This window comes from Acytostelium subglobosum (genome assembly GCF_000787575.1).
Source record: "Acytostelium subglobosum LB1 DNA, scaffold: scaffold16, whole genome shotgun sequence".
Lineage (NCBI taxonomy): Eukaryota > Evosea > Eumycetozoa > Acytosteliales > Acytosteliaceae > Acytostelium > Acytostelium subglobosum.
In genome coordinates, this window is record NW_012236517.1 from 591,401 (window position 1) to 607,954 (window position 16,554).

The following is a 16,554-nucleotide window of genomic DNA, read 5'->3' on the forward strand; positions in this document are numbered from 1 at the left end:
TTAATCGGCGATTGACTTGGCAATGATCTGATCGAAGGACATGTTGTGCATCTCATCCATGGTCAGGGTGTCGACAATGTCGAAGCGAGCACCCTGTGAGGTGAGGTAGTCATCCAATGTCTTGAGGAATGTGGTTGCGCTGCGATCACGTCCAATCTGGACGAATGATATCGAAAGATCCTCGTCGCGTGTTATCCTGTTGGCAGTGTTTATCAACAGTCTCTGTACGGCTGTGGCGTCATTTGGTGTGCCATCAGTGATCACAAGGATGGTCTCTGGTCTGTTGCCCTTGATGAAGTGGTCCTCGATGGCCTGGTTCAACACACCATAGAGATCGGTTGTGCCACTGGCACGCTCGCGCTGGAAAAGTCCATTGACAGTGTTGGCGTCGCGAACATTCTCGTACTTGGGGTGGCGAGGCGAGGGCGACGAGAAGAAGTACACAGTGATTCCATCGGCGTCGGCCTGGCAGGCGAATGGGGCAATCTTGGACACGGCGACGGCGGCCTGAGTCCAGAGGGAACCAGCCATACTGCCACTCTTGTCAATGATCAATGTGTAGTCTCTGTGCAACTTGTTCCTGACGTGATCAAAGAACTTGACGCCGGACATGCCAGCGGCACCTCCTGCCATCATTGGCGCGCCGGCCATGACAGGCGAGCAAGTCATTGGCACAGGCATTCCTGGGACTGCTGCTGGTGGTGCGCCGTATTGACCGGCCATTGGGGGTGCACCGGCGGGAGGGTACTGGCCTGGGACTGCTGCGGGAGGCTGACCATATGGAGGGTATTGTCCTGGAGGTGCGCCAGTTGGAGGTGGGTATTGACCTGGAGGTGCGCCAGTTGGTGGTGGGTACTGGCCTGGCTGGCCTGGCATTGGGGCAGCTCCGTAGGGCTGACCGGCGGGTGGATATTGGCCTGGCTGACCTGGTGCACCGTATGGTTGGCCTGCGGGTGGTGGGTATTGACCTGGCTGGCCTGGAGCAGCACCATATGGTGGTTGTCCGGCTTGTGGTGGGTATTGACCTGGAGGTGCGCCAGTTGGTGGTGGGTACTGGCCTGGCTGACTTGGAGCAGCACCGTATGGTTGTCCGGCTGGTGGTGGATATTGACCTGGAGGTGCGCCAGTAGGTGGTGGGTATTGACCTGGCTGGCCTGGAGCAGCACCGTATGGTTGTTGTCCAGCGGGTGGTGGGTATTGTCCTGGCTGACCTGGAGTGGTTGTCGATGGAGGGTATTGACCTGCAACAGGTGGTTGGCCATATTGGCCTGGTGCGCCAGCTGCTAGTGGCTGTCCATATTGACCAGGGGCTGTAGTTGCTGGTGGCTTTCCGTATTGGCTTGATGCTGGTGGTTGACCTGGTGCTGTGCCTGCTGGAGGGTATTGTCCTCCAGCTGGAGGCTGACCATATTGACCGGGAGCAGCAGCTGGTTGGCCATATTGACCTGGAGCGGCAGCTGGAGGCTGGCCATATTGACTTGATGCTGGTGGTTGACCTGGTGCTGCACCAGCAGGTGGTGGGTATTGTCCTGCAGCTGGAGGCTGGCCATATTGGCCTGGAGCAGCAGCTGGAGGCTGGCCATATTGGCCTGGAGCAGCTGGTGGCTGGCCATATTGACCTGGCGCACCCGCTGGTGGTTGGCCATATTGGCCGGGTTGTGGTTGTCCGTATTGTCCAGGCTGTGGTTGACCATATTGACCGGGAGCAGCTGGTGGTTGGCCATATTGACCAGCCTGTGGTTGTCCATACTGACCAGGAGCTGGCTGTCCGTATTGGCCAGGCTGTGGTTGTCCGTATTGACCGGGTGCTGGTTGTCCGTATTGGCCGGGTGCAGCAGGCTGTGGCTGGCCGTATTGGCCAGGTTGTGGCTGACCGTATTGACCGTGAGCAGCAGGTTGTTGTGGTGGGTATTGACCATATTGACCAGGTTGTTGGGGTTGTTGACCATATGCACCATAACCTTGTGGTGGTGGGTATTGACCTGGTGGCTGCTGACCATACTGTGCTGAGCCATAGGCGGGGTAGCCTGAGCCTGTCTGCTGTGATGGGTTCTGGCTCATTGTTTTACAAAATATATTTATAAATAATTAATAATAATACAACAAAGATCTTTTGAATATATATATGTGTATATGATACGAATGAATGAATGAATATTGTTAAACGAAGATGAATGAATGTGATTGTATTGGATGGATTGAGTTGCCCATAGTCCATCATGATGAATCGATCAAGATTAGATTTTTGCAAAATAAAAGAAATATGATGTTTTTGGGTCTTTTTGGTCTCAAACTCCCAAGTCGATGTTTCATTCTTTGTTGACCATCAGATAATTGACCTTGATAGACGAAGATATTGACAAGTTTGTAGCAATATATAGTGACTGGATAGATCTATCTTGATGAGAAACTCCGTTGTCAACATTTATCATAAATGTCAAGATTAGTCTGACTTTACAATTTTGATGTGTCGATTTCTTTGTTGTAAGGCTTGCATATGTGGCTGATAACCGAGTCAGTGACTGCCACATCGATGTCAGTGTCAGTGTCATTGACATTTAATATGTGTAGAGTTAGCCGAACACACACAAAGTTCAAAGAATAAAGGGATTCAAGTCCCGAGATCATCATGTTTAGTGTGTGTGTGTGGTGAGCCAAATTGGAAGCCTGTTTGTCTTCGCAACCATAGATGGTCATCTTTTTCGAAATCAATTCGATAGAGATAGTTTGCAGCTTGTGTGTGTGTGTTTGTTGGTTATGCGGTGAACTTGTCTTTCTCTCTCTTCATTTATTTGTACCCAGTAGTGAGTCATTCATTATTCATTCATTCATTCATATTCAATATTATAAGTGTAGAAGAGATAGAGAGATAGAAAGGATACAGTTAGTGTATAATATAAAACAAACAGATAAGACAGACAGATAAAGAGAGCGATAATTAATAACTTGCTTGCTAGTTAGTAGTACAACAATCACTCAATCAAATATATTAATATATATATACATATATAAATATAAGAGATGCAATCGAATACAACAATTAGAAATAGAGGTAGTACTACTACTGGTGTAGGCTCACCTCAACCAACATCACCACCTTCGAATAAAGCATTGAAGAAGGCAAAGCAGACTGATGATTACGACTCGAGCAAGGACGAATCTTCATCGGACGATGAACAGGGCGCAACGACTACCAACAACAACTCGGCTGACAATGCCAAGCCAACAGACCCCCCCGAATCCAGATACAAGAAGCTGGCAGTGCGCTCGGTGATGGGCGCCTGCATGATCTCCTTCTTTGCCGTGGTGCTCTCGACCGACCACGCGATCGTCTCGCTCTTTGTCATTGCGCTGCAGCTGCTGGTCTTCAAGGAGATGGTGTCGCTGCGCTACATCGAAGCCAAGGAGAAGAAGATCCCGCGCTTCCGCACGCTGGCCTGGTACTTCTTGCTGTCGGCCTTCTTCTTCTTCTACGCCAAGCCCATCCTGGTCAGCCTGGCCACGCGCTGGCCCGACATCTTCAACCACTTTGTTCACTTCCACATGTGGCACTCGTTCCTGCTGTACTGCATTGGCTTTGTCTCATTCATCGTGACGCTGAGGAAGGGCGTCTATCGCTACCAGTTCTCGCAGTTCACCTGGACTCTCATGACCCTCATGATGGTCGTCGTCCAGTCCAACTTTATCATCGCCAACATCTACATGGGTCTTATCTGGTTCATCCTACCCGTTTCAATCATCGTCTGCAATGATATCTTTGCATACTTGAATGGTTTCTTTTTTGGAAGGAAGTAAGTATATCTCTCTTCTCTAGCGAGTCCATCATCTCATCATAGCCCCATCCTAACACAAATTCAATCAATCAATCATTCAGGTTCATTCAAAGACCTTTGATGAAGATCTCACCAAACAAGACATGGGAGGGCTTCATTGGCGCCACATTCTGGACAATCATCTTTGCCTACTTGGTATGTTTGAATGAATGATCATGGACCATTGATTGCATGACTTCTAACACTCACTCAATCAATGAATCAATCATACAGTTTAACTCCTTCCTCATGCAATTCAAATGGGTCACTTGCCCAAAGGGTGACACAGGCTTCATGGATACATTGGATTGTCCAACTGATCCAGTGTTTGTGCCAAAGGAATATGTGTTGCCAGTGGAACTATCATACATCCTCGCGAAATATGTTGGACTCCAACTTACATCGGTCACATTCATCCCAATGCACTTGCATGCATTCGTCTTGGCATTGTTTGGTTCTCTCATTGCACCATTCGGTGGATTCTTTGCATCAGGAATCAAGAGAGCTTACAAGATCAAGGTATGTCCAATCATTCAAACACCCTCACTCGCTCATCCACTCACTCAATCAATCAATCAATCGATCAATCACTTTTTTAGGACTTTGACTCAATCATCCCAGGACATGGTGGAATCACAGACAGAACCGACTGCCAATTCATCATGGGCCTGTTTGTTTATGTTTACTACCTCACGTTTGTCAAGACCAGTATCGTTGAAATCGATCAGGTTTGGAATGCCCTGATGATGCTGCCAGCCGATCAACAAGTTCAAATCCTGCACAAACTCAGCAGCACCTTACAACTAGCAACAGCAACAGCATAATAGGTTGTTGTATACACACTCAAACTCAGACAACGGCATCATCCAACTCCAACTCCAACTCAAACAAACTCGACGTCGTACATTCATTCAACTCTTACTCTCCATTATCCAACATCCATCATCCTTAGGATCGATGCCTCCCATCAATCAATCTTATCATTCGAATGAACCTCTTTATCCAGTGTATTCATAATCCCGTTGATTGATTGACAAGATAGTCTTTATACAATGTTGATTGATTAGCTTAACAACTATAGTTCTCGGAATGACAAATAGCATGTTTGTATCCATTATCGATTGTGATTGGACAACCTTGGTTGAATGTAAGCCAACCTATATATATGTCCATGTTAACATACTTTTATTAGTCAAGTGATAAAACTTGGATGATTGATAATCAGTGTAAGTACTTACCAGAGTCGAATCCTGGACGTCTGAAAAAGAATTCATTCTCTCCAACATTCTGACAGTTATGTCTGGTCCAGAGTTGGCCAATGTCTGGTGAACCGCCCCAGGAATACATAACCCATCCTGAGCAACTAGTTGAGTCCATCAATGAATCATTGTCAAAGACAATCGTCTGACCATTGTCAACTGAATCTACAGACAATACGGACTTACCAGGTCCTCCATATCTAGATATTGTAGTCTTCAAACATCCAAAGGATACTTGGAACAATACTACAAATACAAATAATACAAATATTTTGTTCATTGGTATTATTATCTAATAAATATTTATCTACATATATTATAAAACGAATCAAGTTATCTGTATTTTCTCCTTTTTCCTTATTTATATTTTCCAACTTGTATATCTTAATCTCAATCTTTTTAGGATTTAGATATTTCCAGGACTCAATTCAGTAATTTTTTGATTCAACGATTTTCCAGATGTTGTTTATTACAATTCCAATCTATTGATTCGTTGAACTCCCACTTTCAATTAATTAAAACAGGTTGATCATTCTTTTATTTATATTGACCATATATATATTCTTTCAAAGTTGGAATAGGATATCACCATTCTCTGTTCTCCTTGAGGATGCTTTTATGTTTGTCTCTCTACTATTGATGTTAGTTTTAGTTTTTGTTTGTTTCCCTTTCTATTTATTTCGTCTTTTTGGTCTTTTTTTGAATATTCTCCTTTTCTGGTTCCACTAACTCTTGTGATTCTTGGTCACTATCCTTTCTCTTCTTGTTATTCTTTGATGACGTTGAAGATGGAGTTTTCATTTGTTGTTGATATTTATCAATTATTGACTTGATTGATGTGTTTGAAAGATATTTCTTGCCAAGTCCAGTCAACTTGAAAGTTGCACCAATGTCAAATAGGTATTGTAACATATCCACATCACACTTGTTGATCAAATCTTTGATGTGCTTTGGTATTACAACCTTCTTGATCCTATCCAATTGCTCGGCAATATCTTCCAGATGCTTGATCACACATCTCAATGTTGGAATAGAGCCTGATTTGATTGATTGATTGATCAATCCATCGACTCTACTATTTGGAAAGTTATTCAATTGATTGAATGTACATAATACATCCAACAGCTCAGCATTGCCATTGATCACAGCTTGACGATGATTGAATACTATTGGTGTTTCCAAGTTATGTGCATTCTCCGATATGTTGTAGAAATGTTTGATAAAATCAGTTTGGTTGTGCTCCACTGCTGTCTCCAACATATCTAGTATAAACTGCTGTCTTGTCTCTTGATAGTCATCCAAAGTATCACCACAATGATCCAAAGAATAATCCAACAATGCAACATTGCCAAGGAGTCCAATAATCCTCCATAATATATTTGTTGAGAATGTTGCCAATTGTCTTTGTTCAACCAAAAACTTGATCACATCAAATCGAGGACTTGTAAACATTAATGAGTATACCAATATGTGATTGGAATGCTCTTTGAGAGTATCCATTTTATACTCCAACAATAAATTCAGGATGTCAAGACGACCACTTGCCGCCGCCAAGTTGGCCATGACCATCGACATCTCTGGTCCAATCATATCCGGTTTGTTCTTGAGCACCAACTCCAGCCATGATGGTTTGAACACCTTGAACCTCATCTTTACCAACAGACTTGATGGGAATATAATGTTGTCTTGCGAGATGAGGAACTCCAACATTGGTAGTGTGCCAGTGTACTCCGAGTCCCAGATTGTCCAGTGTCCCACCAATGTGCTCTTCTGAATGGCCTTGATGCTGTTGAGGTATTTGACGACCTCCAAGCTCTTGACACTGTTCTTTGAAATGATGAATGAGTGGTACAGCTCACCACCAAACAGTCTATCTCTGATATATTGGTCGTTGGTCTTGTATGACTGCTCAGGGTAGTGCTCCAATAGTATGGCATCAAGATGTTCGTAGACTATACGTGTTTGGGTGGCCGTTCCAACCTCTACAATATCAGCCAACATCCTGCTGATCACCAATGTGTATGACTCGATGGTTTTGCCATCTATCGTGTGATAGAGCACATCCATAAAGTAAGGAATGAGCATGCAGTCTCCAAAGGGGAGATAGTGGCGCATGAGTTGATATGGGTGTTCATACTTGCGCAGATACTCTCGCACACAGCCATATTGAAGCCTGTCCTCATCACTCATTGAGTCGGTGAGTGTGATCCCATCAAGTCTTGAATCATTATCATCCATCCTGGCAAGGATTGATTGAGCAGAGTTCATCGACTTGGCGATGAGCTCCCTTGAAAGCCTGATGAAGAACTCATCATGTGGAGCAAATGGCAGTTCGTAGGCATTTGGATCGTTATGAGCAGGAGCTGGAGCTGTGATGCGTTGCTGCTGATGTGATTTGAATGCTGGTAGCTCACTTGGCATCAACTCTATTACAAGACTCTCATCATTCATGTCAAATATATTGTTGACGTAGACGGGAATGAGTGATATTAACTTGTCGACAAGGTCTTTGGGGAAGTTGTTTGGGTCAAGTACCATGCGAACTATGCTGGGAGTTGAGTTAAAGACATTATATGCTATGTTTGAATAGCCATCGACCAACCACTGATTGTCAAACAGACCGGAATCAATCAGATACTTGAATACCTCGAATGATCCGTTTGAGACGGCATCCTTCAACAACTGATGGCCACCACGCTTGAACTGCACTGGATGTGTCTGATGGAGGAATGTCTGAACCATCAACATGTTGCCATTCTTTACTGCATACTCCAAGAGATGGCGATCGGTGAAGTGAAGTCGGAAGTTGTTGTACAATGCCAAGAATGTAGAATCTGGCATTGACCGATTGTTACATATGCTAACCATTACATATGGTGATGTGAAGTCGGTGTCCAGGAACAGTCCATGTTTGAGTCGATAGTCTATCAATCCAAAATGTTTGTGACGAACAATGATTAAAGGGTCTGTCCAATGATTGAACTTTGATCGAAACAAACTCTTGGTGTTGTTAGTGGATTCATAATTGGAGTTGTTGTTGTTGTTAAGATCAGTGATCTTTAGCGTGAGTGATCCACCGCTGGCTTTATGTATCCTGGCATTCAAGTAAGACAATGAATATATAGACCTACTTGAAGTCATAATAATGATCCTGACCAACTCCCTATTGGTGAGTACTTTAAATATTGATGTATCTCTACTACTATTCATTGTTAGTTTGTTATACCTAATGATGCTGTTTGGCTCCAAAGATGATCAGAGATGTTGATTGATTCAAAGAAATATGAGATATTTTGATCAATTACTTTCAAGAAAATATCTCTTCAAAAACCATTTGATCAATTCTAAGTTGTTAAATATAATAATTTTATAGGATAATAATAATAATGATATTATTTTGGTCCTCAAGAATAGGGTCTTTCGATCGGACAAGGTCAAACCAATGAAGATCGCCAGATTCTCTCTAAGTTCATTCAGTAGGGCATGGTAATGCACTTCCACCCTTAGAAGTTTAGGAGGGCTTTTGTCTTTGACATTGTGAGCGCATTAAGAATGCCTAGGGTCTTTGGGAAGTTGGGTGGAGACTGATTTCTTGCGTCGTGATCAAAGGATGGTCATCCATTTTTGCCCTGCCATTACGGACTCTAGCTGCAGTGTTGTGGTCGAGTGCCACGAACCAGGTAGGGCTTGCAATATTGAGGATGATCTGATTGTCCTTGTTTGGAAATTAAATTAATTAAACAAGGATGAGTTGCTAAATCTAAACTTGTTTATGTTGCCATTGGAGTTGGAAGTATTGAAGTTTGCTGCTTGATCTTACTGGGTAGCGTTAGGAAGTCACGTTGAATCCTCTCCTCCAATGCTGCCAGCTGGTCAACTCTTGTACGTAGATGCTCGGTGTGTGCCTGATAGCCAAGTGCATTGGCCTTGTCCTTGGCAAACTGTCCAAAGTTCTTGATCGAATCCTCGCCCAGACTAAAGTTATCGTCCAACTCCAGTGGTGACAGGGTCTCGGCAATGTGCTTAAAGAGCTCTGGCTCGTCGTACCATATGGCGCACCCGCCCTCCTTTGTGATCCTAGTATCATGGCAACCTCTGCCCTTCTCGCGACAAGTGTGGAACCACACCTTCTCCTGGTGCGCTGACACAATCGAGATTGCCAGTCCTATCCTGTCCGCTCTTCCTACTCTTCCAACTCTGTGTATATAGTCCTCAAACGAGTCTGGGAGTGTGTAGTCTGTTTGATTGATTGTTGTTAGTGTTTGATTGATTGATTGCGCCATGCCACGCCACGCCATGCCATGCCACTAGTGACGCGTCACTACTTACTAATTACAAATGGTAAACCTTGTACATCGATTCCTCTGGCGGCCACATCAGTGCAGATTAAGAACTTAACATCGCCTTGCTTGAACTTCTCGAGGTTCTCCTTTCTCAGCTGGGTACCCTTGTCACCGTGTAGACATACACATGAGAATTCATTCTCCAGTACACTGCGACCTCCACCGCACTCCATTAGGAAGCTCTGCAAGTTGTCACAGTCCTGTCTTGTCCTGGCAAAGATAAGTGCTTGGTCCATCTTGAATGCACGAATACACTTGACCAGCAAGTGTGGCTTCAACATCTTTACAGCCTGTGACTTCTGCTCATCAGTCTTCAGACGATCCAAGTGCTTAACATCATTGTTATGTATGCCATCAGTGTTGTATCTATGTTGTGGTGTCCTCCAAAGTGTGTCATACTTCTCTGGATCGGCTGTTACATATGAATGAGTGATCAACTATGTTTGATTGATTGAGTAAGTTAGGTATGGGATGATTCCATGTGATCAATCATTGACTTACATCAGGTATGAAGTCCTTGCCCTTGAGGTCGACCCAGGTTGGCGTGCGTGTGATCTGTTCAGAGAAGCGAACGACATCGTTCGAGTGTAGGGTGGCGGAGAAGAAGAGGACTTGGAGGTTGGCCTTGGGTAGTCGATTGTAGATGTAGTTGAGGATGGGCAGATGATCCTTGATGAGATGGTCGGCCTCATCCAACACAAAGAATCTGATGTGTGACAGGTCCAGCTGCTCCTCCTTGATCAACTTCTCCAGGATGCCTGGTGTGCCCACAACAATGTCACATGCATCGCGCTTCAGATCCTTGACATTCTTCTCGCCTCCAAGACACAGCAATGCTTCAATCTTTGGATGCGTCAGGTATTTGGTAAAGTTGAGAATCGCTGAGAATGTCTGATCGGCCAACTCGCGGGTTGGTTCAATGATCAATGATAGTGGCTTCCTTATTGTGTTGGCTGTGCTTGTTGATGATGAGTCTGATGCGGATGCGTTCTTCTTTGCTCCCTTGCCACTCTTGCCTCCTTTGCCGGCTGCGCCGGGTGCTTGCTGCTTGTTATCGGCAGGCGCTGCCGACTCCTCCTTCACGAGATCAGCCTCGCAGATTGGTTTGAAGCCCTTGAGTTGATGCTTCATTGTGGTGAAACTGAATGACATCTCGGCATTCTTGAGCAGGACGGCAGGGTAGAAGACAGTGCCCTTTGCCACACTCATCTGGAATGCCTGGCCAAAGTCCTGTCCATTCTTGGTGAAGCCGACGATACCCTCGTCAATGTCGATGTAGCAGCCGATCGTGTCGTTGTTGCCGTATGCCTGGCCATAGTTCTCAAACTTGCCCATGTGTGATCGCTTGCCCGTGCCACCATAGCCCCATGAGAACTTGTCTGTGCCAATTGATCGCGAAGCCTTCTTCATGGCCCAGCCAACACGACAGAGTCCCTCATCACGCACTGTTGCCTCGTAATAGTATTTGCCAGATGTGATGCCCAGGTTGGTTCGACAGCCTGCCCAGTCTGGTGCACGTGACTGACACACCAAGCCATCGATTGACATATCATTATCACGATCATTCACACTCCATGTTATAGTATTCTTATCGCTGTCACCACTATCCATTGTATCAGTCTCTGTGGCACCAATCGCTGCAGCATCCGATGGAACCGTAGCAACATTGTTTATAAACTCATAAGTGATCTGTAAGATTGGTAATGCAAAGGCGCCTGTCTTTCCTGATCCTGTCTCTGCTGCCTACTCGTTCATTATTGTTCATCCGTGTGTGAATGCGTTAGTAAGGTGAGCTCATTGTCATGATCATCATTGAGTTGAGTACATACGGCCAAGACATCACCTCCACCCAGGATCAATGGGATGGCCTCTTGTTGAATTGGAGTTGGCAAGATCCAATCAAGTTCTTCAACGGCCTGTATAATCTCTGGCATTACGCCCAAGTCCTCAAATGCTGACTATACAATCACAATCCAGTTTATTATTAGTATTATGCACCATCCATCATTCATTCATTCAAACATTTGAGTGTACTCTCATACCATTGTTCTTTGTTGTTTATGTGTATATGTATGTAGTTAAGTTAGTTGTAAAGAGATAATAATATATGTATGTTAAAGTAGGTAGTAAGAATACATTCAACTCGACTCGCTCAAGTAAGTGTATTAAACATGTAATCGAGAGTGAATGAAGATGCAAGTTGGCAGAAAGACTTGAGAATTTGACTTTGACCCATAATTGAAGTTTATCAAATAAAACCAGATCCACCAAAATTAGTTGAAACTTTCATTCATAGACAGTCAGATACTTATTTATGAGACACGTTGAGATTGACGATTGATGGACCGTCGGCATGTGGTCCACACATACCCAATCCACTCAATCAATTCATTCATGACTTATCAAGGCCTCAAACCAAATAAAAAATAGCAAATACACATAATATCAAACAACAAAGTATAACGAGAAAGAGAAGAGAAGGATGGAGTCAGTAGACCTTGTTCAAAACACAACTGTAGCAACAACAACAACAACTATTAATCAATATGGACAAGAGATTGGTGTTGGTCTGCCAGATTGGAAGCCTGCTCAGTCACCACAGAGAATAGTGCTTGATGGTCAATATTGTAGACTTGAGCCTCTCATCGCAGACCAGCATGCTGTTGAGCTTTATGAAGCATTCCAAGCTGGTACAAACCCCGACAAGACATGGACCTACATGGCAAACGGACCATTCAACACATACGAATCATACTATGATATCGTCAAGACTGTGTTTGAGGTGACCAAAGACCCAATGCACTTTGCCGTGATCGACAAGCAAACGAACAAGGCCGTGGGCACCATCGCATTCATCCGAATCGACCCCAAGAATGGCTCGATCGAGGTGGGCTCCGTCGTCTTCTCCGCGCTGCTCAAGCGCACGCGCCAGTCGTCCGAGGCTGTGTTCCTGCTGATGAAGTACGCCTTTGACCAGCTGGGCTATCGTCGCTTCGAGTGGAAGTGCGACTCACTCAACGAGTTGTCGAGGAAGGCTGCCGACCGCTATGGATTCACGTTCGAGGGCACCTTCCGCCAGGCTATCGTCTACAAAGGTCGCAACAGAGACACCAACTGGTACTCAATCCTGGACAGTGAGTACAACGCACGTATACGCGCTGCCTTTGTCCAATGGCTTGATCCAAACAACTTTGGAGCTGATGGCCAACAAGTTTGTCGTCTGTCTGACCTCACAAAGGCACAGCTATTGTAATAATAATAAAGTAAGACATCATATGTTTGTGAGTCGATCGATCGCATCCAACATGTTTACTTGATCAGATTGCTGAGCACATTGATAATGTCCTGCAGTTGTGTTTGGATCTCTGCCGAGTTGGGTCCAAAGTGTTCCAGGAGCATCTTGGACTTGTCGATGAGGGTGGACATGAATACGCGACCACGAGCATCCAGTGCGGTGAACTGACCATCCAGCTGTTGTTGTTTCAGTTGTTGAAGCACGCCATTGGACAGCGCCATGATAACATCCGAGAATGCCTCGGCCAGCGACTCGTTGCCCAGCATCTCCAGCAGGTTGGCACGCAGTGTCAGCTCCTCCGAGTAGGTGGAGGGCGATTGAAGGTACTGAATGAAGGTCGTGAGGGGGATGAGCGAGGTCATCTGGTCGAGGTAGGGCTGGCAGTCAAAGGGCGACGCGACCACGCCTGTCAGCTTGGCCGACGAGGCCTCGGGGCTGAACTGGCAGTGATAGGGGTCGAGGTAGAGCTGGTGGTTGCGCGTGCCGTAGGGGAACTTCTCAATGGCGATCAGTTTGCGCTTGTCGAATATGTTGTGTATCTTGTTGAGAAGCTGGTCGTCCAGACGCCCGGATGGCGTGGAGAAGAGGATGTGGCATCGGTTGTTGAGGCCCTTGGAGATCTCGCGCCAATACTCAATCTGTTGTCTCGTCGGCGCCACCTTGAGGTCGATCTCAAAGAATGAAGGACAGACAAACATCTCTTTGAACTTAGCCGCGCCGCCATTGTCAAACAGTCCATTGATGAATGATACCTGCGCTGCCGAGTAGGCCTTGGCCGTGTTTGTCTCGGCTGTGGCAGAGTTGGGCGCACATACCTGAGCGTTCAACGCTTCGTTGAAGCATGATGGCAGGATGACAGAGAACTCGCTGACGCCCACGGCGTGGTAGCTGTCCAGACGACTCCTCATCGCGGTGACTGCGCCCGGAGCGGCAAACACAAACTCCTTGGGCAGTGTGATTGCCACATTGATCGTGACGCTACGTGAGCGTGCGTACTCTACCAGCTGCTTGAGGAACTGGATGGTTTGGGTGGGCAGTGGTGTGTCCAATGAAGCCTCGCTCGAATAGTTGTCTGGCGCCACGATAAAGTAGTTTGAGTTCTTGTTCTTCATCGCATCCATGTAGCTCTTGTACACCTCGAGTCGTGGCGTACGTCGTTGCTCGGCCTTGCCAAAGCGATACCACAGACCCTCCATGATACCCTTGAATGTCAATCGATTGGCAATGATCTCCTTGTTCTGCAGCACCAACAAGTCCTCCTCCACACCATAATACTGTTGTACTATTGATGTATGTTTGTTCTTTTGATTCTTCTGATTATTGTTGTTGTTGTCGTTGTTGGTATCCTTGCGAACAACCTTGCCCTTGAGATGATCATTGACATAGTTGACTGATGGCTTGTCCGTTGATATGAGGTCTTCCAGTTGATTGGTGCTGTTTGAAGTGACTGACGTTGATGATGGCTTCAAGTCGAGCTTGCCGCGGATATCAACGGGCTTGGCTGCGGCGGGCAGTATCTTGCCGCCCATGATATCAATGGTGAAGCGAGACTTCTTCTTCTCCTCCACACGCTGAAGATGCTCGCGCTCCTGGTCGGCAATAGTGGCGCGCTCCTCACTTGACAGCCACTTGTTGGTGGCGTTCGAGAAATAATCCTCCTGATCGTCAAACACGATCGTTCTCTGTACACTGTTCTTTTGGTAGCCCAGAATGGTGTCCTTGTACTGGACGGCCGACGCCAGCTCTCTGTCCTTCTGCGACTGGAGCTGGGCGTTGGTCGTGGGATGGGGCTTGCTGAACAGGGCGGTGCCACAGAACTTGCATGGACCCTTGCCCTCCTGCTCACAGATCACCTTGCCACAGTTCAAGCAGTTTGTTATCAGCTTGTGTCTAGTGGCTTGGCACTCACAAGGGTCACCTGGCTTGCCTGTATCAATCGATAATTCAGAGAATGCGTTTATATGCATCTTTGTCTTTGTTCCTCCAACCTTCTTTTGTACTTGTTGTTGTTGTCCTTGTGCTTGCTTCATGTTATTCCTTTGATTAGTTGAAGGTTTAGCTACTTTCTATAATGTATCGGTTAAGTTAGCAATCACATTCAATGCTCATTCAATCATTCAATCAATCAATCAATCATGTACGTACATTACGTATACGCCTTGGTAATGAGTTGATCTTCTTTGTCAACTGCTCGATGAATGTCTTTGTCTTCTTTGAATCACCGAATAGTTCAATCAAGTATGCTTCGATATCACTGTTGCTATCGGTGGCAAAGATGAATGTAACAATCTCATCAGGAGGGAATCCAAGCATCTTCTGTAGTTTATCATAAGTCCATTTCTCCAATGTCTCCCATGTCAATGCTTCAAGCTTTGGTTGATTGGACATTCTATAACTAATATTATGTTATATCTATATGTATGTATGTAAGTATGTATATGATAGAGATAACAAAGATGAAGATGATAAACAAGACATGGAAAAATGAGATAAAGTGTGTGCACACAAATCAGAGAATGAGTTGAGAATCAAGGACATTGTTGAGCATTCGTCTCAAAAGTGAGCAGTATGTGTAGATAGAGATACAAGTTATCTATCTATTCATATGACTTGACTTGTACAACATGCAATACCAAAGTTTGAGGATGATGAATAGGAAACTAAAATGTCATGATATTAGGACTTTGACTTTGGGCCAGGGTTGAGTCCTTAGGAAATCAACTGTTGGCAGGTTGCCCATTGTCGGGCAGCCGACATCCAATCAAAATAATCCTCCGAATAGTCAGTCTCGTGATGTTGGCGACCAATCCAATCAAATCCAAACCAATCCAATCCTCAGGACTGAGACATAGTCAGTCGGTCATTCAATCCATTTGTAAATACCTACCCAAGTTCATTCAATTATTCAATCAATATTAATAATAATGTATAACAACAAACAAGTTATAATACTATTGATAGTAGTATGTTTGGTAGGGTCATCATATGGATGCCTTAGACAATCATTACGTAGGACTGCAAGTCGTTTCTCAGTAAAGGCTCAGGACAATAACAACTTGGTAATGGACGCAACTATGGTGCCAAACTATAATTGTCTTAACCAAGGATGGTTCGAGTTGTACTGGGGTGGATCAGACGCCGCAGGCTATCTCTGGACCAAGCACAACTGCAAGGACCAAGGTGAGAATGAATGGAGGTTTGAGAGACCAGGTTTCAGATCAGGTATGTTATATATACTTAATTATATCTTTATTTATGTTGGTCAACTACAAGTCCACTGACTCATTCATTCATTCACTCAATCACTCAATAAATCAATCAATCAATATTATAGGTTGGATGAAGTATAATCAAGGATGTCCATTATATTATAACAACATTGAGGGTCCACTAGCTTATTGTGAATCAGCCAACTACAACTGTTAATCATACAATAAAGATATTCATTCATTCATCCATGAACTCAGACAAGGCTCAGAACACAATTCTCATGTTCAAACAAATATCGTCGTCATGATGAGATGGAGCGTGCGAAGATCACGATCATGACTTTGAAGTATCAAGTTCTGGGAAGTGGAGGAGGAGCGAGCATGTGCACCCACCCCAATCCCCATCACATCACTTCACTTCACTTCACTTCACTTCACTTTACTAGTCTTCACACCGTATCGCAATGACAATAAATCAATAAGAACTGGTTCGGAAGTTATGAGTGCGATCTGATTGGACAAAGGTTGTGTCGCGCGGATATTTCATAGCACGTTGTCCAAGGGTTCACCAAATGGAGGCCTCCATTCTACAACCCCGTGGGCCTGTTCAATCAAAATCAAACACTCGTTTGTCCA

At 44.9% G+C, this 16,554-nt stretch overlaps 7 protein-coding genes across 7 annotated transcripts; 3 read left to right on the forward strand and 4 right to left on the reverse strand.

Moving 5' to 3' along the window:
- SAMD00019534_079630 (hypothetical protein) lies at positions 1–2,088 on the reverse strand (the record flags this gene model as incomplete). Its single annotated transcript, XM_012897003.1, has 6 exons — positions 1–827; positions 1,026–1,064; positions 1,212–1,241; positions 1,407–1,448; positions 1,530–1,556; positions 1,755–2,088. Coding segments are annotated over 6 exons (1,299 nt in total), but the record flags the coding sequence as incomplete, so codon positions are not given.
- A 933-nt stretch (positions 2,089–3,021) lies between these two features.
- On the forward strand, positions 3,022–4,636 carry SAMD00019534_079640 (hypothetical protein; the record flags this gene model as incomplete). Its single annotated transcript, XM_012897004.1, has 4 exons — positions 3,022–3,791; positions 3,875–3,968; positions 4,047–4,331; positions 4,412–4,636. The coding sequence occupies 4 exons, from the start codon at positions 3,022–3,024 to the stop codon at positions 4,634–4,636; spliced, it is 1,374 nt and encodes a 457-aa protein (XP_012752458.1).
- Positions 4,637–6,377: 1,741 nt separating this feature from the next.
- On the reverse strand, positions 6,378–7,912 carry SAMD00019534_079650 (hypothetical protein; the record flags this gene model as incomplete). The annotated part of the gene is made up of 2 exons (XM_012897005.1): positions 6,378–6,437; positions 6,536–7,912. The coding sequence occupies 2 exons, from the start codon at positions 7,910–7,912 to the stop codon at positions 6,378–6,380; spliced, it is 1,437 nt and encodes a 478-aa protein (XP_012752459.1).
- Positions 7,913–8,903: 991 nt separating this feature from the next.
- SAMD00019534_079660 (hypothetical protein) lies at positions 8,904–11,459 on the reverse strand (the record flags this gene model as incomplete). Its single annotated transcript, XM_012897006.1, has 4 exons — positions 8,904–9,158; positions 10,666–11,157; positions 11,244–11,372; positions 11,457–11,459. Coding segments are annotated over 4 exons (879 nt in total), but the record flags the coding sequence as incomplete, so codon positions are not given.
- A 437-nt stretch (positions 11,460–11,896) lies between these two features.
- SAMD00019534_079670 (hypothetical protein) lies at positions 11,897–12,667 on the forward strand (the record flags this gene model as incomplete). The annotated part of the gene is made up of 1 exon (XM_012897007.1): positions 11,897–12,667. One exon carries the CDS (start codon positions 11,897–11,899, stop codon positions 12,665–12,667), a length of 771 nt encoding a protein of 256 aa, XP_012752461.1.
- Positions 12,668–12,729: 62 nt separating this feature from the next.
- On the reverse strand, positions 12,730–15,115 carry SAMD00019534_079680 (hypothetical protein; the record flags this gene model as incomplete). Its single annotated transcript, XM_012897008.1, has 2 exons — positions 12,730–14,775; positions 14,855–15,115. Coding segments are annotated over 2 exons (2,307 nt in total), but the record flags the coding sequence as incomplete, so codon positions are not given.
- Positions 15,116–15,783: 668 nt separating this feature from the next.
- SAMD00019534_079690 (hypothetical protein) lies at positions 15,784–16,135 on the forward strand (the record flags this gene model as incomplete). The annotated part of the gene is made up of 2 exons (XM_012897009.1): positions 15,784–15,931; positions 16,044–16,135. The coding sequence occupies 2 exons, from the start codon at positions 15,784–15,786 to the stop codon at positions 16,133–16,135; spliced, it is 240 nt and encodes a 79-aa protein (XP_012752463.1).
- Positions 16,136–16,554: the final 419 nt, after the last annotated feature.